The sequence below is a fragment of the Copadichromis virginalis genome, linkage group LG16 (genome assembly GCF_057382275.1).
Source record: "Copadichromis virginalis isolate Kocher_CV1m ecotype Utaka linkage group LG16, C_Virginalis_male_GT1.1, whole genome shotgun sequence".
In the NCBI taxonomy this organism is placed as follows: Eukaryota; Metazoa; Chordata; class Actinopteri; order Cichliformes; family Cichlidae; genus Copadichromis; species Copadichromis virginalis.
The window spans coordinates 3,390,284-3,412,542 of NC_140633.1; the positions used below are offsets into that span (position 1 = coordinate 3,390,284).

General features: G+C 44.2%; 1 protein-coding gene and 1 long non-coding RNA gene across 4 annotated transcripts in view; one reads left to right on the forward strand and one right to left on the reverse strand.

Annotated features, from left to right (window-relative positions):
• Positions 1-22,259, forward strand: part of LOC146690088 (uncharacterized) — a 384,415-nt gene that overhangs the window by 25,178 nt on the left and 336,978 nt on the right. The window lies entirely within an intron of this gene.
• Positions 1-22,259, reverse strand: part of parp4 (poly (ADP-ribose) polymerase family, member 4) — a 38,942-nt gene that overhangs the window by 15,262 nt on the left and 1,421 nt on the right. For 2 of the 3 annotated variants that reach the window (XM_085434908.1, XM_085434906.1), the window contains exons 3-23: positions 21,915-22,008; positions 20,998-21,076; positions 20,799-20,903; positions 18,407-18,565; positions 17,593-17,730; positions 17,265-17,432; positions 16,223-16,374; positions 14,066-14,197; positions 11,009-11,107; positions 10,268-10,451; positions 9,958-10,099; positions 8,982-9,124; positions 8,755-8,886; positions 6,568-6,654; positions 6,183-6,347; positions 6,056-6,102; positions 5,804-5,885; positions 4,837-4,974; positions 4,560-4,749; positions 4,213-4,283; positions 315-502 (exon numbers count right to left, since the gene is read on the reverse strand). In XM_085434908.1, coding sequence (XP_085291034.1) covers positions 315-502; positions 4,213-4,283; positions 4,560-4,749; positions 4,837-4,974; positions 5,804-5,885; positions 6,056-6,102; positions 6,183-6,347; positions 6,568-6,654; positions 8,755-8,886; positions 8,982-9,124; positions 9,958-10,099; positions 10,268-10,451; positions 11,009-11,107; positions 14,066-14,197; positions 16,223-16,374; positions 17,265-17,432; positions 17,593-17,730; positions 18,407-18,565; positions 20,799-20,903; positions 20,998-21,076; positions 21,915-22,008 — 2,695 coding nt within the window. The remainder of the gene's footprint in view (positions 1-314; positions 503-4,212; positions 4,284-4,559; positions 4,750-4,836; positions 4,975-5,803; positions 5,886-6,055; positions 6,103-6,182; positions 6,348-6,567; positions 6,655-8,754; positions 8,887-8,981; positions 9,125-9,957; positions 10,100-10,267; positions 10,452-11,008; positions 11,108-14,065; positions 14,198-16,222; positions 16,375-17,264; positions 17,433-17,592; positions 17,731-18,406; positions 18,566-20,798; positions 20,904-20,997; positions 21,077-21,914; positions 22,009-22,259) is intronic. The other variant, XM_085434907.1, reaches the window with a different exon arrangement.

A 22,259-nucleotide genomic window follows, 5' to 3' on the forward strand; every position in this document is an offset into this window, starting at 1 on the left:
TGTAGGACGACACAGCTGTGTAACACTTAAAAAAACAACAACTCTCAAATGACATCCTGTACTTGTGTACAACTTAGCTTAGAGAATAACTTCACAGGGCAACTATTTAAACACAAGGCTGCTACACAGTGTATAGATGATGCCCTGGGGGCATCTGTGGCTACAACTGTAGCTGCCTCCACCAGTGTGTGAATGTGAGAGTGAATGAATAGTGGCATTGTAAAGCGCTTTGGGTGCCTTGAAAAGCGCTATATAAATCCACTCCATTATTATTATTATTATTATTATTTTCCCACTCAGAACCCTTTTCAGACCTGAGGCCACAGGTGAAGAGGCGACTGTGCTGAGCATCGTCTCTGAGCAGCTTCAAGGTGAGCTCGGTGTTCTGGATGTGGCCGTCCGACAGCAGCAGCAGGTTCCTGATGCCGCGCGATGGAGGCAGCAGGCTGAGCGCTCGCAGGGGACGCCACAGCTCAGTGCCTCCCCCTAATGGAGCGGAGTGCTAATAGGAAAGAGAAGAATCGAGCTTGTTCAAAACTCTCTGTTGAGTTTGGCTTTAAACACAACATTACCAGTGCCATTAACATCAAAATATATTCACTAATACAACACAGTCACATTATAATAGAAGCTATACATAGAAAATCTGTGGAGGGAGCCGAAGGTTTTAGTTCATCAGCCACAAAACATTTCTGACTTGGAGAGGATGTGCAAACATGAGCGGGACAAACTGAGATGTGTGCAAAACCTGCAACTGCACGACACGCCTGACCTCTGTGATCACCAGAGGATCAAATACTTTTCCCTTCATGAAAATGAATGTGTAACGTTTTTCAAATGCATTTTTCTAGATGCTTTTCCTCATTGCTGTCTTTCACTGTTCACATGAACCCACCATAGAAACTGATCATTTCTTTGTCTGTGGGCAAGTTGCAAAATCTTTTGACGTGTTACTGGAGTCATAAAAGCAAAAACATGTAACAAACTGTAATAAAGGCCAATGTCCACCATTAGTTTCAGAGCTCATCACAGCACAGAAACAGCTTTAGTGGAGGTTACTGTCATGGCCTGGGTCTAAGTAAGCTAATGCATTTTTTGTATGTTTATTTTATATGTTGTGTTTTTGGTGGTTTTCCTCCTCCTCCCTGTGTGTGTGGTCATACGCGCTCCGGGGTACTTTGGGCCACTGAAGGGACTGCGACACCTGCCGCTCGTTAGCAGCTGCAGCTGATGGCCTCATCAAGAGAGTCCTTTTTAAGAAGGGGGCGGAGCTCCAGTCTATTCCAAACCTGTAAAGTACCTCCATTGATGAGCGTTTATGTGAACGACATCACTACTGTGGGTTTCCTGCTGAGCTGTGTGTGTTTTGTGCCACCAGGAGTCGGTAGTGTCGTCTCGAGGGGAAACCACGGAGCGCAATCGGGTTTTGGAGTTGTCACCTCCTCACTGTTTATGGACACGTGTGTCGGACTCGCAGAGGAATCGCCACGGGAGCCACAGTGCTGCATTTGTACATGTTGTTTTTTCCACTCACTATAAATAAATCCCGTCCTTCACGTCACACATGGGTAGTGTGTAGTGAGCTTTTTGGACATTAAGAAAATAATTCGAATTGTAACCGTGCTGAGGGCAAGTTCCAGCTTTGAGCCGTTTGGTTTGGGCGGTCCGGGCGAGGAGGATGCGGCTGCCTCCCTGGGAGCTCTTGTTGCCTGGTTTTTCTTCATAGGCGGACAGTTTCCCCACCGTCGTTTGCTGCTCACTTGTTGGACCCTCCACTTCAGGGAAGAAGGCTTCCTCGCCATCGGCACCCTACCCCATCTTTTCTAACTCCTTCAACGTCTGCTGAGTCAGCAGACAAAGTAACTCAGACTCCACCATAGTTGTAACACCACTTGCTATTAACAAGATGAAGGCCGTTTCTTCCCCACTCACTAGCAATGCTAAGCCAGCTGAAAGTAGAGAGAAAGGTTTTGTCTAACCCATCCACTGTGGGTTTCTCTGGGCCAGTGGGCCTGGAGACTGTTAGTTCACTGTCAGCCGTCCCTGTAGTTACTAATTGTGAAGCTGTTGTGAGTAACCGAGGCATTTTGTCACTACCTGCTGAAACAGTGACTGTTCATTCTGGGCAGGAGTGTTCAGGGAGTGATGGAAACTATTTTTCTTGTGCTCATTCTGACTGGAGTGTTTAAACTAGAGCCCATTAACAGGCTGTGCATTCTCAGACTGTTTGTGTGGCTGTTAACCTGCTGCCTTAAAGTTAGTAACTGAGGCAGAACATGGTTCTGGAACAACCGCCTTCGACCTTGGCGAGGGGATCAAGTGAGCTAATTCAGCGGACTGTGTAGCTTTTTTAGTGGACTTTGAAATCGCACGTGCTGAATTAGAGCACTCAGGGAACGCTGAGTTGTGGCCAGAGCACTCAGAGCTGCCAGCTCAGCATGAAACTCAGCAATTAGCTCAGTCAGCTGCTCAACTTCACCCATAAACGTCACTACAGTCAGTAGCTCAGTTTCCAAGAGCTCAGTCCCTAGTGCGGTCTTTTGCTCCTTACATCAAGATTCAAGGCTCTTTATTTGTTATATGCAGAGTCATACGAGTGCAACACAGTGAAATGTGTCCTGAACTCTCCTTTGACTGTGCAAAAAGACAATATATACAATAAATAAATTAAATAGATTCAAAATCTGAAAATGTACATTGTGTGAATACAGTGTTAAAGTGTCTTGTGCCATATTAGCACCCCAATGTATTGTCACAGCAGTGCAAGTAAACAACTGACCAGAGTAGTGTAAATGTACAAAGTAATATGTGCAGTAGTGCTACTCACAAATGGCACCATTACAAACTCCAGCTGCTGCAGCATCTCAGCGAGGATGACCCCGATCGGTGCACAGAATTTGCAGAATAATAACAAACAAAACCACCGCTATTGGTCTGACACTAACCCACACTGGATGGATCCCTCCAAGACTGTTGGAACAACAAAAGTGATGGTTTGGTGTGGTATATGGGCACAACGATAGTGGGTCCATTCTTCATCAATGGAAACCTCAAGGCCACTGGATATTTGAAATTGCTACATGATGATGTGTTTCCCTCTTTATGCACTGAAGCTGGCACGTTCCCTGAGTTTTTCCAGCAAGATGGTGCACCACCACATTATGGGTGCCAGGTCCGAGCATTCCTAGATGAACAGTTTCCTGGAAAGTGGATTGGTCATCGTGGGCCAGTTGAATGGCCCCCAAGGTCTCCCGATCTGACCCCCTTAGACTTTTATCTTTGGGGTCATCTGAAGGCAATTGTCTATGATGTGAAGATACGAGATGTGCAGCACCTGAAACTACGGCTACTGGATGCCTGTGCTGGCATTTCTCCTGCGGTGTTATTATCAGTGTGTGAAGAGTGGGAGAAGAGGGTTGCATTGACAATCCAACACAATGGGCAGCACATTGAACACATTTTATAAATGGTCAGAAACTTGTAAATAACTCATGAAAGAATAAAGTTACGTTGAAACCAAGCACACCATTGTTTTTCTTGTGACATTACCAATAAGTCTGATGTGTCACAAGTTAAGTTTCCAGTCACCTTTCTCACTCACTGTGTATTAACAGACCTCTCTGCATTGAATCATATCTGTTATTAACCTCTGTCTCTCTTCCACAGCATGTCTTTATCCTGTCTTCCTTCTCTCACCCCAACCAGTCACAGCAGATGGCCCCGCCCCGCCCCTCCCTGAACCTGGTTCTGCTGGAGGTTTCTTCCTGTTAAAAGGGAGTTTTTCCTTCCCACTGTCGCCAAAGTGCTGCTCATAGGGGGTCATATGATTGTTGGGTTTTTCTCTGTATCTACTCTACAATATGAAGCGCCTTGAGGGACTTTTGTTGTGATTTGGTGCTGTATAAATAAAACTGAATTGAAGCTTTTCAGAACAGTTGACCTCTGACCTTGAGATCATGGTCACTAAGATTCAAACATGTCTGACACTGTTGGTAGATACACCTATAGTAAGAATTTGAAAATCCTACATGGCTTCGTTCTCAAGTTATCACATTCACAAACTTGGGTGGTGAGGTGAAAGAAGGGCTTTTTCTGGATCATGTTAGCTAGTGTTAGCGTACCTGCTAAGATAAGAATAGAACAAATAGAGCAGCATGCAGCCATGCTACTCAGTACCCGGAGCTATAAGAGCACAGCAGATTTATAACTGACCTTGATGAATCTCTGGGCTTCTTCATAAACTTCACCAAGTGGCGTCACTGTTAGAAAAGCTTCTGTGTGATCTGAAAGGCAAACACAGTAAAAGTTAAGAAAGCTACCACTGGCTACAGCAAGCATTTGCAGGGTTTCCTCAGTAATATGTGATTAACAGCTTCATCCAAGTATTGTGTGGGAAAAATGCAAATATGACAAACTGTAAATGAAACTCTTGTGAGTGACACAGGTTTGCTCACAGAAAGACGTGCTGCTCTTGTTATTCACATCCTTCAGGTTGACTTGAGCTAACACTTTTTAAATGTTAGCCTAAAAGCTGCCTCAGGCTGCAAGTGCAAACCGACCTGTTCCAAAGAAAACCACATTGAGTCTCAGGCTGCGATCCAGGCTTTTGAGAATCTGCAGGGCGATTCTGCGGGCCGAGCGGAGAGACTCTCCCTTCATGGACTCGGACGTGTCCAACAGCAGGATGACTTCATCTGCGTCTGAACTGGAGCTGACCTCAAAGTCTGGATAGAAAACCAACATGCAGGCCTAAAGGGACGGAAACGAGATGGCTGAACAAAAAAGCAGCATTTTTAGAGTGACAGGAGGAGAAGACAAAGAGAGCGACAGACAAACCTGGCTGTCCTTGTCAGGGTGTTTCTCCACCCACATCCTGGGCAGGTGGACGTCAGACAGCATGATGGACAGCTGGAATCCATCTGGACCCATGATCTGTCCTGGCAGCACGCTCACCACTGCCTTACAGTCGGTTTTCTACATGACCACAAACATTAAAGAGCAAAAAATGATTGGTTTGCATGCAATAAATCCATATTTGTAAACAGCAGTTTGGTTTAAACTTTGAGGTAAAACAATTAGTGGTATGGTCCACCCAGCCTTCCTCTGACTGGACACAGACAACAGGTCAAATAGAAATGATTTCCAACTGAAATAGAGTCACATTAAACAAATATTAACAATCGAAATCTTTAAATAGAATGAATGACGGTGTTTTGGAAAGCTGTAAATGAAGAACAAACGGCAACAAGTATAATAATGATTGTAATTATTGTTATTACTAGTAGCAGAATTCATTTTAATGACTTGATTCAATTCCAAATGCAGCCAGGTTGTCATTTGTTCACATGCTCGATCAGAGGGACTTAAATCCCAAAAGATTTGGATGATACGTAACTAATAATAATCTGCATGAACAGTTGCAGTCTGGTCTTCGCCGTCCCACAGCACTGAAACTGTGCTGATAAAAGTAACCAATGATCTTCTCATGGCAGCCGACTCTGGTTTACTCTCCATTCTTATTCTTCTCGATCTGACTGCCGCTTTTGATACCATTTCTCACTCAATTCTCCTCAGTAGGCTCGCCTCCTTCGGTCTCTCCCATATCCCACTAGCCAGGTTTAAATCACTCAGTTTATTCGACTTAAATCCTTCACTTCTCAGCCCTTTCCTCTGGTTGCAGGCGTGCAGGGATCTGTCCTGGGGCCTCTTCTTTTCATTATCTACCATCTTCCACTTGGACACATTTTTTGTAAATAAAATATTCAGTTTCACTGCTTAAATGTAAAATAAAAAGCCAAATGACCTTCATCTTGACTTGGTGAGTGATACATTGCAGGCTGGAGATCTCATAGGGCATTTCAGCTGACAGGTCCAAGGTGAACTCTCTGAGAGCAAAGGAACAGTGATTGAACAACCCCAAACCAAAAACATGAGGATACACGAAATAATGAAGCTGTAAATACTGCAAAGCTGTTGTTCAGTTCTTAACAGTTTGGAGGTGGATATGAGCAGACGAGGTTCAGACTGGTTAACAGAAATGCTTCATTTCGCTCACCTCACACTCGCAGCTTCATCAGTTACACACACCTTCTCCACACTGACCTGTGGAGTGACGTTTAAAGTCATATTTGTCATCAAAGCAAACTCTGATTCAATCATGAGCCGGACAGGATCTCTGTTACCTGTGTGGTCTGGTTGAGGGATGCACTCTCCTGCCATGGAGCCACGCTGCCGGGCAGGGAGAAGAGAATTGTGCCGTCCCTGACGATCAGCTCGGAGACAAAGGTCACTTTGATGAGGACAGTTGCACCAGGGGGCAGGTTACCCACACTGATGGTGAACACATCCTGCAGTGAGGATACAGACCATGTCACAACCAGCGGCGGCTAAAAGGGCCTACATAACACCAGGAGACGCTAAACAGCTCTAAGCTTGGACCCGCATGATGAGTGTGTGTGTGTGTGTGTGTGTGTGTGTGTGTGTGTGTGTGTGTGTGTGTGTGTGTGTGTGTGTGTGTGTGCGTGTGTGTGTGTGTGTGTGTGTGTGCGTGTGTGTGTTTAGACGTACAGGTGCATCCTGGTCCATGAGATAAGCTCCATGTCCTTTCTCAATAGCCTGTTTGTACTCCTTGCGAGCTTTTTCTTTCTCCTTCACCTGAGAAACAAACATCCATTGGTTTGCTCACGTTGTGTTGAACAGCACAGGCTTTATATACACGATAGACGTAGTGCCTCAAACTGAGCAGCTTTACTATTCATCGTTCATCTTTTGAATCCAAATGTCACGAGCACAGGGCTGTGACTGTGAAATGAGAGAACCCACGTGCTTATTGGTCAACAAATTGTGACTCACAAATCATTAGCCAATGAGCTCATGAGAACTTCAATGTCCAAAATAAACCTAAATGTTGCATTTGATAGATCAAACTAGCAAAAGAGCGAGTGAGCTGAAGGGTGATGTAGTCACAGCCTGAAGTCTTTTACAAACCCGGCTGCTTCAAGGCTCGTTGATGTTGGCAGAACTTTGTAGAAAACACTAAAGAATGCTTTTCTACTCCCTCCAGCGTCAGAGTACTGGGTATTATCAACAGACTGCTGGGCTTTGACAACAACAACAGGAATAATAAAAGATCCTGTTATGCTTTGGTCACATTTTCATGAATAAAAAAAAAAAAAAATAAAATAAATAAATAATAAAATATATATATATATATATATATATTTTAGGGGTGCAACGATACTTGTATAGATATTGAACCGTTCGATACAGTGCTTTCGGTTCGGTACGCATATGTATCGAACAATACAACATTTTTAATTTATTTTATCAACTTTCCTTCTGACGATGCTGTCTGTGTGGAGCGCTCAGTGAATCTGCGCTCGACTACTCCGCCTAGGCTGCACTGTCGAGCGCAGATCCACTGAGCGCTCCACACAGACAGCATCGTCAGAAGGAAGAGCGCAGGGCACCTCCCCCACTCTCATTCAGATCTGGCGTTTGGAATTATTTTGGTTTTCATGTGACGTATGACCCTGAAGGTAAGCGCGTCATGGACTAAAGTAAAACCCGACGTCCCGGGGCTAGCGATTTTTCCAGTCGGGCTACCAAAATCTATCTCTGCCCTGCCCGTCGGGCTATTGTAGGAAGGAAAAATATATGTCAATGCTTTTGCATTCTTTCGGAAATGTAGCTGGGTAATTATGTCATTGGCATCTGTGAGCCACTGTCAATATGTGACATATTGAAATTGCGTTTGAATTTGCGCTTGTTTTTTGCTTTCACTTTGCAATCGCGCGAACTGTGTATAGAGAGCGACAGCACTGATCTGTGAGTGATGATAATTTGTGCACCAATTCCTCTGACATCGTCTTATTAATCGTTAGCTTACTATGCAAACATGACAAGTGAAATCTCCCGCAGCTTAAACATGTGAGAGGTTGATCGCGCAGAGAATCACTGAGCTTATGTGAGTGCGGCAGGATATATATTTGACTACGATGACCTGGATGACTGAGAACCTTCACAGACAGATATATATTTTAGTTCTGCTGAGCCAAATAAGACAGGTCAGGGTGAAGAAGTGACAGCCAAAGAAAAGCTTACCACAAAACGGAGAAGTTATGATAAATCAGACTATAAGGCAAAAAGAAAGTGCAGCTTTATGGTTTCATGGACAAAAGAGTTTCTGTGGCTGCAATATGATGAGCTAAATAACCAGGGCTGCACATAAGTGGTCCGCAGGTGCGCATTCGCTGTCAAAACAAAAAACGCGCACAAGATAAGAAGTTGCAACGCGTGTTTGTGTACATAAGATTTTCAGGAGGAGGACAGACATTTGTTTAGAACTCTTAAAGATGTCGAAGAAGCTCCTTTAAGCAATTACTGTGATGTTCCTCCACCTCCAAAGAAATGTCAGGAGTCCGAACCACAAAAGAAGCGCGTATTCTCGGAAAAGTGTTTGCAGGAGGTGAGCTGGCTTCAAACAAATGATGAACGCACAGAGATGTGGTGCAGAATGTGCCGTGAAAATTTAATAAATGACAAATTAAAAAGGCATGAACATTTTTTTTGTATCGAAAAAATATTGAACCGTGACACCAAAGTATCGAACCGAACCGTGAATTTTGTGTATCGTTGCACCCCTAATATATATATAAATAGAGAGAGTTTGACAGGTGTTTATATTGTAATTCACAGAAACAGGAAATGAAAACTTTCAGACGGTGAACTAGTATTTGAATAACGCTCCGTTACCTGTCCCACGACATGCTTCCCGTTGATGAAAGCTTCAAACCCACACACTGCAGCTGAATCATCTAGAGGGAAAACATACTTTGCCTCAATGGGCACTGAGCTCAGATTTGTGTATTTCTGGAAGATGATGACCTAAGAAGGACACAGACGATCACATCAAATGTCAAATCGTATGTCAGCAAGCTAACAATGAAAAACACTGAAACGACTCGATGTGCCACCGTTACCTGCGAAAGCAGATCCATCAGTTTACACTTCACATGAACGGCCTGCAGAGGGAGCTGCTGACCAGCGCTGTCCAACAGTCCGGCGGTCACCTCTTCCAAGGGGTTTTTACTGCTTTCAAACATATCATCGCCTAAACTGAGCTCTACACACAGAAACAAGAGACGAAACAGTGCAGAATGACGTGGTTAGCTTCATTTCTATCTTTCAGCTTCATAATTATAATTCGCACATAGCAGACCGTGCTGACAAAGGATTTCCACTAATCTCATAGCTGTTCAGAGACTGTCAGTCCCATCCTGACCAATAAACACAGTCCTCTCACATAGACGAAGCCACCGGAGCAGGATCTCGACACTTCTTTAGACTCGGCCTGCATGGCAACAAACCTGTAGCTGAGGGCCCAACCAACATCCTGCACGTGCAAACAAACACTTTGAAGAGCTTGACAAAAAACTGTTGTTGTGTAGTTTCACCAACTCTACATGCAAAGGTTTTGTGTCTTTCTACGATAAACTAAAAAGTGCTTTGAGTAAAGAAGTCCATCTGTAAATTATAAGCTGCATCTAATGAATGACGTCACTGTTTACCTTTAAAGACAGCTGTGCAGCAGTGACATGTTATATCTGGTGGTGTTACTGGTTAACCCCACTGGGATCAGTCTGGGCTTAATGTGAGTAGATGCAAGTCTGGAGTAAGTGTCATAATCCTGGGTGGCTTCCTTTTGGAGTTTTCAGACCTATGAACTTGATCTTGAGGTCAAGGGTCACTGATGATTTTTAGCACTTGAGGTTCAAATTTCATTCTCAGCTTACTGGAATTATAAACGTGGTGACGATGCTACCACATGAGCCTTTTACAGCTGAGGGGTAAAAACGTATGAAAGCTCAAGTTCAACCACTAAGCTGAGCGCACTGTACTCTCACGTTCATCGCCATAAATAAGAGCCGATCAAAGGCGCAGCTGTCCAGTGCTCACCTTCAGCAGAACAAGGAAGACAGAGCTCAGGTGACATGTCCACGGCAGGAGTGAAGGCCTTTAGCTGGTCTCCTTGGATGCTGAACTGAACCACATACTTGAGTTTCACCTGATCAGGACTGTATACCACATACTCATCATCCTGGAGGACACAAGAGTGGATGCATGTTTGTGTGCATTAGTGAAGTGAACCTAGTGTGACAACAGTTAAATATTCAGCAAAGAACAATAATTCAGCTTATGGGCAGGAAGTGTTTTCTTCTGTCTGTTTATCCATGTGCATGTAAACGCTCACACAGTCCTACTGTACCTCAAACTCAGAGGGAGTGTTTGGAGCGCGGCGGACTCCGCGCACGCTGTCGTATCCGTCGGGAGCCTGCTTCAGCAGGACGTCCGTCCTGTAGACCTGCCTGCAACGTCCCAACGCAACGTCACACACCAACAACAACCGGGAGCCATCCGTCACGCCGGGCTTGGAGTATTTCAGACTGGTGCTGTGGATGGAAAACGTGACTGTGTTGCTGCCATCTTGGTTCAGAGATATCAAAACTCCAATAATAACAAGTGAAAGCTTGTATTACTGCAGGTCAGTGTTTGCTTTACATTCAGAGGAAACTCTACAACCAGAGGACTGAAAACACTCCACAGCGTATGAACCTCACAGCCCTTCTTAGGGAACCAAGGAGAAGATGCTGAGGCGTGCAGATTACACAAGATCACGTTAAAACAAGTGGCAACAAGTCTCATGATCTTATTCAAAGCGTTATTGGTTCAAAGCGTTGCCGATGCGCACGTAGTCGGGGGAGAGGTGCAACACGGAGTTCAGCCAGTGGTGTTGGGAATCAAAATCAATGGAACCATCAGATTTGTGTCCAGATTGTAACACGTCTCTCGTCCTTGAACTAGTTCTTCATACTTGCCTTATGTGTCGTATTACACTTTTCACTCAATGGCAAACTGTCAATGAATGAGGGGCGGCTCAAGACTTTTGCACAGCAGCGTATGTGTCAGACACACAAAGAAACTGGTCAAATTGGGATTTTCGACTAACCTCAGGGAATCACTAAAGTAGATCCCACCGCCCAGTTTGCCGACGTCGGTTCTTTCTATGCCGTGGTGCTCGACTCCCACGCGGGGCAGCAGCAGGCCACTGAAGAGGAGGACACAAACATTAAAGACACACAATTCATATGAAAGTAAAGATATCGTTATGTAAAGGAGGTCTGCTCAAATCGAGCTAAATGATTGGACGGCGTTTCCTAATACAGATGGACACAAGACGTACAGCCGGAGCCAAGTCAGTCAGCTGATCTTAACCCAGCTGAGCGTTTCATTGGCTGAAGACTTTGGCTCACAAACAAACAGCGATTGAAAGCTGCTGCAGTGAAGGCACAGCATGACAAAGGAGGAGGCTCGCGTCTGGTGATGTCCATGAATTCAACACTTCAGGCTGTCAGTGCCAGAAAAGGCGTTTCAACAATTACTTTCACTTGTTTCGTTTGTCCAATGACGTCTGAGCCCCTGAAATGATGAGATTGTGTTCCTCACATCTTTTTGTTCCACCCTCTGAATGAAAGCTGAAAGTCTGAACTTCATTACAAATTCATTGTGATAAAAAACCAAACCTGTCTCTGTCCAAATATTTATGGACATAATGTTTATCTAAAGTGAAAGAATAAGAGAGAGGACAGGTGAAAAAACGACATGTTTCAAAGTGATGTGATAAACACATCGTGCGTGTCTGTATACACGATAAATGTGAAACCACTAACAACATTTTCAGGTGACTGTTGTTGTGATTTGGGGCTGTAGAAATAAAGCACTAAACATCCAGAGACACGGTGTCCGGCTGAAATCCACCTGGCCAGTCAGTGTCCTTAACCCTTTAGGACCTACCATAGAACCAAGTCCACCAGAGCTTTTATTATATTTTTACATGCTGTGGAGCCATTTTTGGGAGCATTTCAAGTTGATGTACATCAATACAACCATTATAGCCCAGATTTTAATAATATGTCTGCATTAAGTGCATAGTAATTACATAAATTGCAAAAAAGTGCAATAAACTACAAAAAAACTGAAAATCGCTTTTGTTTTTTTAACATATATTTCTAGTTAGAGAAATTTAAGAGGCTTATCCCTCAAAACTGTAAATACAAAAAAGTTGCACAAACTAGTTTCCCACCACAGGAAATTTATTTTGAGTGTCTTCATAGTTTTGTTTTTGAAATACACCAATTTTTATACACTGCAGGAAAAACGAAAATAAATATTATACTGCAAATTTGCAAAAAGCAGCATATGCATCAAAATAAACTATTTCCAGCAGTGCAATATGAGTCCTCAGCATCCCAGAAACGACACAGAAAGTCATAAAGTCAAAGATAACTTTTAAAAACACCAGTATAGGCTCATGAGGCCCTGATGGTAAAAACTACATTTCCGCGAAAAATGACGTCACTTCCGGTTTCGGGCAGGACATGGCGGCCATGTGATAGTTCACGCTGATGGGCGTAGGAAGTGTTACAAACAGCTGATCGGATCGGCAAAGCGTGTTTCTGGAATATTATGTTTTTGTTGCTGCAAGCGCTTTTTATGCAGTTTTTGCAAAGCTATATGTGGAAGGAAACTGTGACCGAGGACAAGCTGATGGCATAAGATGTAAGTACAACTCCTCCGGTTTCATATGCAAAAAAAATTATTGCGCTAGCTCACGTGGTTGCAGAGCTACCGGGATTTAAAAATAGTTACACAAAACAGAGCGTGCCCGCTCCGACCGGCTCTAAAGGGTTAAAGACGAATCACAGTTTCCTCTAACTGGTTAAAAAGCGAGACATGTCTCACAACAGACAACAAACCTTTGGTGTGACCCAAAGTGTCACAGTCCTGGGTCGTGTGTTTTGATTTTGGTATAATTATTGAGCTTTCATCGTGGTTTATCATTACCAGTCTTTTGGTTTAAGGTTCTGTATTTCGAGCTCTAGTAGTTCTTTGTTCTGTAATTTCTAGTCCTTAAGTTTTGTTTCTGTGTTTCCTGTTTTATTTTGATAGTCCCTGTCCTGTGTGCAGCGTGTTGGTTTTGCTTCTGTTGTCTAGTTAGGTCTGATTTGTCCCAGCTGTGTTTCCCTCTCCCATTCCCCGATTGCTCCGGTGTTTATTCGAGCCCTGTGTTTTTGTTGCTCTGTGTCGTGTTGTATCCTCATGCGAGTTCTGTCTGCCTGTTTATCTTCCCCAGTCTAGTTAGTTTTCTCTTCGTTTCCTGTCCAGCAAATAAAGTTGAGTTTTGGCACCTTGAGTCCTGCTGCACGCACACCATGACAGCAAGCTGTTGTTGCTCTTCTTAGAATCCAAGCACACGGGATTCTGTCCCATTAAGTTTCCATTCATTATTCCCACACAGCATCACAGATCTGAACTCGCAGCAGAACACAGGCAGAGATGTCCTGGTAGCTTATCAGTTAGATTACATGTAAATACAATAAACACAATAAATACAGAAAACCTTTGTTTTTTCCTTCAGTCTTTGATCTGATTGGTCGACATATTAAATCAAACGTGTTCATGCAAACGGACTAAGACGTCCACACGGTTGTGTTTTATCCCCAAAAGTTGAATAAAATTAAATACTGACGGCCACAAGTCGCCCCCTCCCCAAAGACGCATCTATGGCATAAATGTTCCTCATTAACTCTCAGTTGACCTCTGACCTTCAGGTCAAGGTCACTACTACATGCAGCTATGGTATCAATTAAAGTTATCATGAAGTTTCCAGACAACTTTGACCTCGAGGTCAACGTCACTGAGATCCAGACTCATCGAGATATTTGGTAGCTGCAGCTAAAGTGTTTAAATTCCCCACAGCGCCACGTTCTTGACTTGTTGTTCACGCCACCCGCCTGCCTGCCCACGGCGGGTGACTACAACACCCTGACGACATTCAGACTTTGTTTCAGTGTATATGAGAGTGTCAACCACAGCTCGATGCGACGAGCTAAGTCTCTGAATGGACGGCTTTACAGAAGAGTTTTGTCGATGTGGGTTCAGCTTGAAGTCCGTTTTCTTACAGTGAATCAGGTATGAGACAAACGACAGGATCAGTTGTTCTCACCGAGACAGGATTCCCACAAAGTTGTTGGGACTGGAGGAATGGAGGAGTGGCTTAACATTCCCCAGCTCGCTCTTAAAGGTCTGAAGCTCCACCCCTCGGCCGACACGCACAATCTGCTGGATCTGCACCCTGCTGCGAAACACAGATTAAAGCGAGGGAACATCTGTGAAAGAGATCTTTGTGTCGTTGCATACAGAAGACATGCGCCAGAAAACTGAAGACAGATCATTGTGAACACGTTGGCTCGTTTACCTCTGCAACGACCGGCTTCTTACAGCAGGGATAATAATACATTTGATTTAAAAGCGCCTGTCAAAACACCCAAGGACGCTGTACAGCAAATAAACAGGCATAAAAACATGAAATATACACAATAATAAGAGCAGCAGACAGAAAGTTTAAGTTCATGGATGAGTTATATGGAGTAGGCAATTTTCAACAGGTGGGTTTTAAGGTTGGACTTAAAAAGAGGGAATAAAGTGTTTCTGAGGTCGGGGGAACTCCAAAGTGAAGGGGCAGAGCACCTAAAAGCACTCCTCTCCCTTATCTTCCCTGCTTTGCTTCTTATGTCCTTGTCTTGTCTCGTGCTTTTTTCACTTCCCTGGAACACTCTCTCACAGTCTGTGTCTAAAACCTAAAAGAGAATTATGGCTTTGATCAACTGGTCTCTGGATGCTATTGACACCCTTTAACGAGAAGTCTGGGCTCGGGAGAACCCGAGTGCCCTGGAGGGACTTTCCCTGCCGGATACACGATGGACGGGTGGCAGAGGATCGTGTGCTTGGCGGGACTGTCGATCGAGGACGCTAAAGATATCTACCTATTCGGAACCACGATAACAGGGTTCTTGCTGATCAGAGCTGGCTTGGCCCTGGCTTATCGGAGAATTAAGAGAGCGGAACCGGCTGTTCAAACCCCCACAAGGCTGCCCGCTGGGATTGGAACGACAGGTGCGACTTCTCAGAAAGGGCTCATTGAAGGCAGCATGGAGCTTGGAGGCGCTTACGGCTGCAGTGAATGCTCAGAATAACACCTCTGAGCGTATGTTGGAGTACATCAGGGAAGAATCCACTCGGAACAACACCTCTGGGTGGAAGCTGGATTACATCGCAGATCAGTTGGCTGCGGTTGTGAGGTCTCAGAATCTGCTATGTGAGCAAAAGACTGAAAAGATCACGGAACTGAAGGTAAATAACATCATGGAGAAACTCGCAGCTATCCAACGGGAGATTGAGACCAGTGTCGGTGTCGGAGTGTTAAAAACGGCTTGAAATTCTCATGAGTTGTTTGTAAAAGAAAAACCACCATTATAATGCGGAGACCCCTTCAGCGCCAGCTGTGGGCTCAAGGCCGGAGCCGAACAACACCCTGATAACGACTCTGTTGAGTCTGTTCCTTCCCATTCCCTACAAGGCCACCTGGGTTGGCTGGAAGACTGTTTACTTAGCCTGGCAGGGCGAAGGACACTGTCTCAGCTGAACTCTGGACACGCACACACATACACTTACACTGATAAGCACACACTCATCCCCCTCCCTTTCCAAACGCCTTCGATGCTTGTTTCCTGCGGGGGAACACGGCGGGTCGGTGTGCCGCGCTGGAATGGTAGCACTGTGCAGGGCGGCTGCTGTGTTCGCTTCGGATTACTCCTCACCCCCCACCCAATCCTGTGGCTTGTCATGTCTTTCACAAAGTTGTGCTGTGGACATTTATGTGCTCTCTGTGCAGAGGAGTTTTTTTTGTTTCCTGTTCTCGTGCTGTCCTGCCATGGAAGCACAGCATGAGTAGAGCTCTCTTTTTTTCCTCTTGTACTTTCCCATTGTAGTGTACATTTCAGTGTTTTTCTGTAACGCTACCGATCTCCGACTTGTCTCCCCATGTGATGTCTGTGTTGTGTGTGTAAGGTCGGGGGGGGGGGTCCCATTTCACTGCAGGGCGACCTGCATGTGGCGAATAAAGCTTTGATTGATTGGTGTATATATAGTGACAGCGGAGATGGAGGAGGGTGTGTGGAATGCAGCAGCTATTCCTGAGTGACCACAAAACGTCAAAACAACATGAAATCCTGTGTGTTGGGTCCTTATCACAATATGTCACCATGAATTTGAATGTGTCGCTGTTACTTAATCCTCGTTTGGAAAGTAGACGTGAAACTACCTGTCCTGCAGGAGATCGGTCACAGCCTGAAACTCGGAGCTACTGGGGGGAACCGTCTCAACGCTGCACCTCAGAGCTCGATACTTCCCCACAGTGGAAGGGGCGGGGCTCCTCAGAGTCATCTCACTTGCATTCAGAACATCTCGGATTAACTGGAGGAAATCAAATCGTTGTTTTGTGTTAGTCTAAAGATACAAAGAGAACACAGAGGCTGAGCTGATCGATATCATGGACTTGTGCACTGGAGTGGGGGGATTTGTGATGTTGTCCAATCATCATCCTCCTCTGGCCCTTCAAACAGACTTTTAACCTTTGAAGTCGTCGTGTATTTTTTTTCTTTAATGTTTTCTACAAATGTGTGATGATATCTGAGACACAGGACAGAGCCAGGAAGCACTCAGCTTACACCAGTGCTGCGGCGCTAGCTCGGTTAGCATTTTACTGTGTTAATATGTTTTAGTAGCAAAACCTGAAAAGCTGAAAAGTTCTTAAGAGGAACAGTGAACCGGAATAGCTGAAGCCCAAACATCTCTGGATAAATGAAGAAATGCATGCTGGGATTGTTTTGGTCGTCTGTAGTGTATGTCGCAGTGCACAGGACGGTCAGGTTGACTAACATTTATCCACCTGTTTGACATTTTCTAAACCAATTTTTTATATTTCAGCGTAAAAGCGATCAAAAAATTGTGAAACGTTTTTGTGAAAAAGCTCCATCTCCTGGTGGAGTTAAAGGGTCGTAGTTCATAGTGCAACGTTCCTCCTTCAGAAACACTCCCAGCAGCTGGGAGAGGCCTTATGTGTACTTTACATCACGTGCCTCACATTGACCTTTAAGATTTTATGGAACTGTTTCTTACATGGTGCCAAAGCGGTGGAACCAGTCGGTGCTCTCGGTGTTTTTGCAAGTTGTATTGTGATAGTTTTGTTGGCTTTTCTGTCCTGGCTCAGTCACACTGCATCTCTGACAGAAATCATTCTGCAGGATATTTTTCTCAGTACGTGTGACGTCAGTGGGCGTGTCTCAGAGCCGTGTGCGTGGTACCTGACAGAGGTCCAGTTTCTGAGAGATGAGCTTGGTGCTGGGAAATATGGAGAGTTGTCTGTGTGGCAGCAGAGTGTAGACGTCCTCCAGGAGACTCATCAGCTCAGTGTGGTTTCCCTCTGTCAGCTTCTTCTGAGCCTGAAGCAACAAGCCCTCTGCCCTGCTCACCTACACACACACACACACACACACACACACACACACACACACACACACACACACACACACACACACACGGTCCTATCAGGTCAGGCTGATGGGAAAGCTGCAGTTTCTCTCAGTGGTCACCGTCAGCAGCTCCACGTTTTACAAACAGAGAAACTCTTACATCATTCAGGCTGAGCTTGTCCACTGAAACTCTGAGGATGTTGTCGAGGCAGCCCAGCGCCTCGGTCCACAGCAGCTCCACAAACACACCCACTTCCTGTGATAAGCTTCCTGTGTTGAGCTTCTCTTCCAGGAGCAGCTGTCAATCAAACAGAGCATGTATCATCCAACTGCTGAGCAGCACAGATGGAGGTCTCAGATGTCAAACAGGATTTCCCACATGTTCTCTCGTCCAGAAACATGAATTCAGTCCTTTTAGTTTAAAGCAGATTTGGACACACGTCCAAAACGCTCGTGTTTTCCTTCTATGTTACTTTTAGGAAACTTTAATCTGAGCACAAATATAAAATGTGACACGAACACATAAAGCAGAGCATCTGATGTGACGGTGACATTCTTAATTAATCTGTACTGAACTGTTATTATTCATGGTGTGAGACCCGATCCACCCACAGCTTTGTACTGTAAACTGCTGCAATACAGTTTAACAGAGAGAAAGATCGCTGTAGTAAAGGTTGATGCTTCAGGCCACAGTGGTTGGTGGGAGTGTACTTTGTAATATTGTGTCCTCTTAATATGTCAAATATTATAACCAGTGTTTTGGTCAGTGTTGATATTCAACAATATTCCTCATTGGAAAAACTGAAGATTCATTAAACCTCAGAAAGAAAGTGGAAAACATTTTGTATTGAAGAAAATTTCTTTAAACTTTAATTCTTCAAATAAAAAACGAGTGAAGTAAATAAAGGTGAGTCTAAAAGCTGAGAGCAAAGAGCAAAGATGTGATGCAATATTCATCAGTGAGTGTGTCAGACCTGCTGCAGGGGCGCAGAGCCCATCTCACAGGCAGAAGGAGGAAACCTGCTCTGCCTCCGGAGACCTGAAGCCTCCAGGCTGTCTCTCAGGGCCTGGAACACCTCCAGAGCTTCCTCTGAGGTGGACAAAAACACCAGCTTGTCCCTCACGGCCTTCTTCTGTGAAACACAAGTATGTGTGCAAAAAAAGACCAAAAAAATCAAAGGTCTATGCAAGCAGTGACATGTGATTGTGCTGACAGTGCACTGTGGAACACGTCTTCCTGTTTTGCAGACAGTCCCTGCTTACTCTGCACAGAGAACAGCAACACTGCCGTTAGTGCAGCTCGGAGGACGTCTCAAAGCTGCTCTCCATCTGAAGGACCCAGACTACGATAGTCGTCCTGACCCTCCTGCTGATCTTATCAGTCTGTCAGCTGTTTGAGGTCACACTGAATAAAAAGTCTATTTTGAAAATATTTGAAACATCTTTTATACTGTCTATGCACACAATCCTTCAGGTATGAGCAGTGACAGATGGGCTGCTATTGTACGGAGAAACAGGAAGTCACCAGGAGTTGGTCGTAACCCTTCTAGGTTTGGCACAGGACTCGTTTAAGCACTGCTGATGATTTCGAGCTCACCAAGCTCACCTGGGGCGCACTGACAGAGTGTGCACATGACACACAGTATTTCACCAGCACTGCGTGACACTGACTAGAGCAGGGCGATATGGCCAAAAATATTTATCACGATATATATTTGAAAATTTGCGATAACGATATAACCGACGATATAATTGATGCGAGACAAAATACAACTCCACAACATTACTAGCGCAAAAAGACAACCTTCCATTTATTTTCACTTAAACAAGAAGCTGGTTTTTATGTACATTAAAGCTTTATAAAAATGTAACAGTGCAAATGCAAATTCCTTGCTGAAAGTTTAACCAAAAGGCATTTCCAGTAGAAATGGGCTGACATATCCTGATCATAACCATATATAATATCCACTGAAGTTAAAAATAGGTGCTTTGCAATATTAAACTGCAGTGTGCAGTACGCATTTTTCGGACCATAAGGTGCACGGGATTATAAGGCACATTAAGCGAAACAAAGCAGTCAGATAAATCAAACTTTATTAAACTCATTCTTCTTGCTTCCTCCACTTCTGTACCATTGATTCATTAATGTTGAATTCTCTGGCAGCTGTTCTATTCCCATGTTGCTGCAGTATATTAATGACTAACCTCGTATTGTGGATGGATTATCTCAGTTGTTCTCCTGACTGAAGTTTGGTCCGTTTACAGCATCCTGCCATGCGATTGCATTTGTCTCTAACCATGAAGAACCTTCACGTTAACTTTTATAAGTGGAAAAGTGTTAGTGTTCGTCCTCCAGCTTCAGTGTGTTTATGTTATGCTAACATAGCTGTGTCGCTAGCGATCACGTAGCACATCATTATATACCAGCTAGCCCAACTTCAGTAACCCTACAAACGTCACTGCTGTTTAGTTTCCTGTCTTCATTTATGTTGGAAGTGATAGCAGAGCTGTACGTTTGATTTTTTTCAGAAATCTCTCAGTCAGAACATGCTATATCATGCTTACGTAACTAGCGAAACTAGCGAGCTAACTTCCGCTAGCTTCCTGCTAACTTGTAACTCCGTTAAATGTAATAACTTTTGTTTTCATGGATGCCTGGAAGTTAAACTTTATAGTTACACCTGGTAAAGCAGCAATGCTGATCGTTTTATTAAAGATGAAAGAATTTAGACAGTTTTTAACTCTAAGTGATGCTGCAGTGTTGTTTGACCTGAAGCATACGGAGTTTAGGACCCAGATTACTCCCAGATTTAAGAGCATCTTAGTCCGACAAATATGACAATGACAACGGCCGCTTGCATGTTCTGCAAAAAAATGTGCTTTGTTGTGTATCTGACGGACAAACACCAAACCAGTTCCACATCACTGAAGTTGCACCATTTTTACAAACCAATTCTGGTTCATCTGTTTCACTCAACAATCGGCCATGTGCGTATGAAAACAAAGGCACTGCGCATGCGCGTTTTACTCCCATTCTATCGCGATATTTCATTTTCCTATCGTTGCCTAACATTATACCGGTATTACCGTGAACGGTATAATATGGCCCAGCCCTAACACTGACGCTACATTTGTGACTGATTGGTTTTTTCTGTCAGGAGATTTCATCGCACTAATATTTGTTGGACCTGAAGACGAGCAGCTAAAGAAGCAACACTACGCTCTCTGCAGGGATCCAGCTCAGCTCTCATTTCAAAAGACAAATGTACATTTATAGAGTTTCACATCAGGACACAGAAAACATGAACCAGAGTGGAGTCGCGTCAGTCTCACACATGTATACACACATGTAAAAACACTTCTTACCTCACAGAGTATATCATCCTTCCAGTATCTGACCACACGGTACTGCCGCCCCTCCTCCCCTTTGAAGCTCTGCAGCTCCAGCACACACCAACTGTTGCTGTTTACCTACAGTGCATATGTTTCATACCAGTAAGAGTCATTACAGTAATTATTGCTGTGGGAATGTCATTAGTGGTAAGCTACAAAAATGTTCTTTTACCTTTTCAAAGATCGAATACTTTGCCACTTGAAAGTCACTTTGGTCTGATGGAAGATCCGAATCAGTGTCTCTATAAATTCTGTCAAGATGAACATTTCAAACATCAGCTTTCTTCTGAGGCGCCATGACTGGAGGAAGCTTATCAGAGCAGTTATCTGCACTATTAAACCAATCTAATAACTACAGCAGCTTAGAGAACAAACAGTTCAGGTTTTTAACCAGGCCAATGTTTCCAGATCTGAAGCCAACGTGGGCGGGGCTTACAGAGAAAGCTGTCTGTGCTGCAGTTCAATGCAGTACCAGCAGATGGAGACACCTGATTTCAAGCCAACATGACAATAATCACAGTCACAATCTTTGTATTACTGTAGGCTCTACCTCACAATATAAAGACACCACTGTTGTTGTCATGTGGTGCTGTATAAACATGTAATTACATATTAGCAGCCCAGCTTTATCCTTTCTGGCACAGAAGGACGCTGGGATGTACTTCGTGCCTTTACTAGTGATTCTTGACTTTAAATATATTGTCTCCTCCTGCTGGTAAAGCAACTTCTGCTTGTGTGTCCACTTCACACTCGGCAGAGGCAAAGTGTGAAACGCACACGGTGCACCTATTACACGCCTATTACACGCCTATTACACGCCTATTACATGCTTATTACACGCGTAATCGCTCACATGAACCCAGTTTGTGTGTAAATCAGAGCAGAATGAACTTGGCTGTTAACCATGTACCACATCCAGGTTCTTGAACCAGAATCAGACACATCTGATCCAAAATATTAGATCAGTGCATCCCTGGTACTTTGTCCTGTACCGTGACAGGTCAGAGGTGTCTTCATAACTCAGGGCGTCGACATTAACAGACAGATGGTCCTAATGTAACTCACTAATAGACAGATGGCGTCTCTCACCTGAACCTGTCCAGCACATTCCCACTCCTCTCAGGACTCTCTGCCCTCTGAGTCCCACTGACACACTCCACAGGTTGGGCCCGGCCTTTTGACCCTGCAGTATGGACACACACACAGTTTAATAATTAACTCCATATCATATCACCTTGTGCACAGATCTTTGCACACACCGAGTAGCAAACAGGTTCTTATCAATTTGCACAACAGTGCTGCATCAGCTTTAAACACAATGTGAATGTGTAACACTGCACACAGCTGCACACACCCATGTTCATCTGACCTAATAAAACTAGTTCAACCTGCTGGCTGAGTCTGCTGAACATTTTTAATGTGAATGTATTTCAA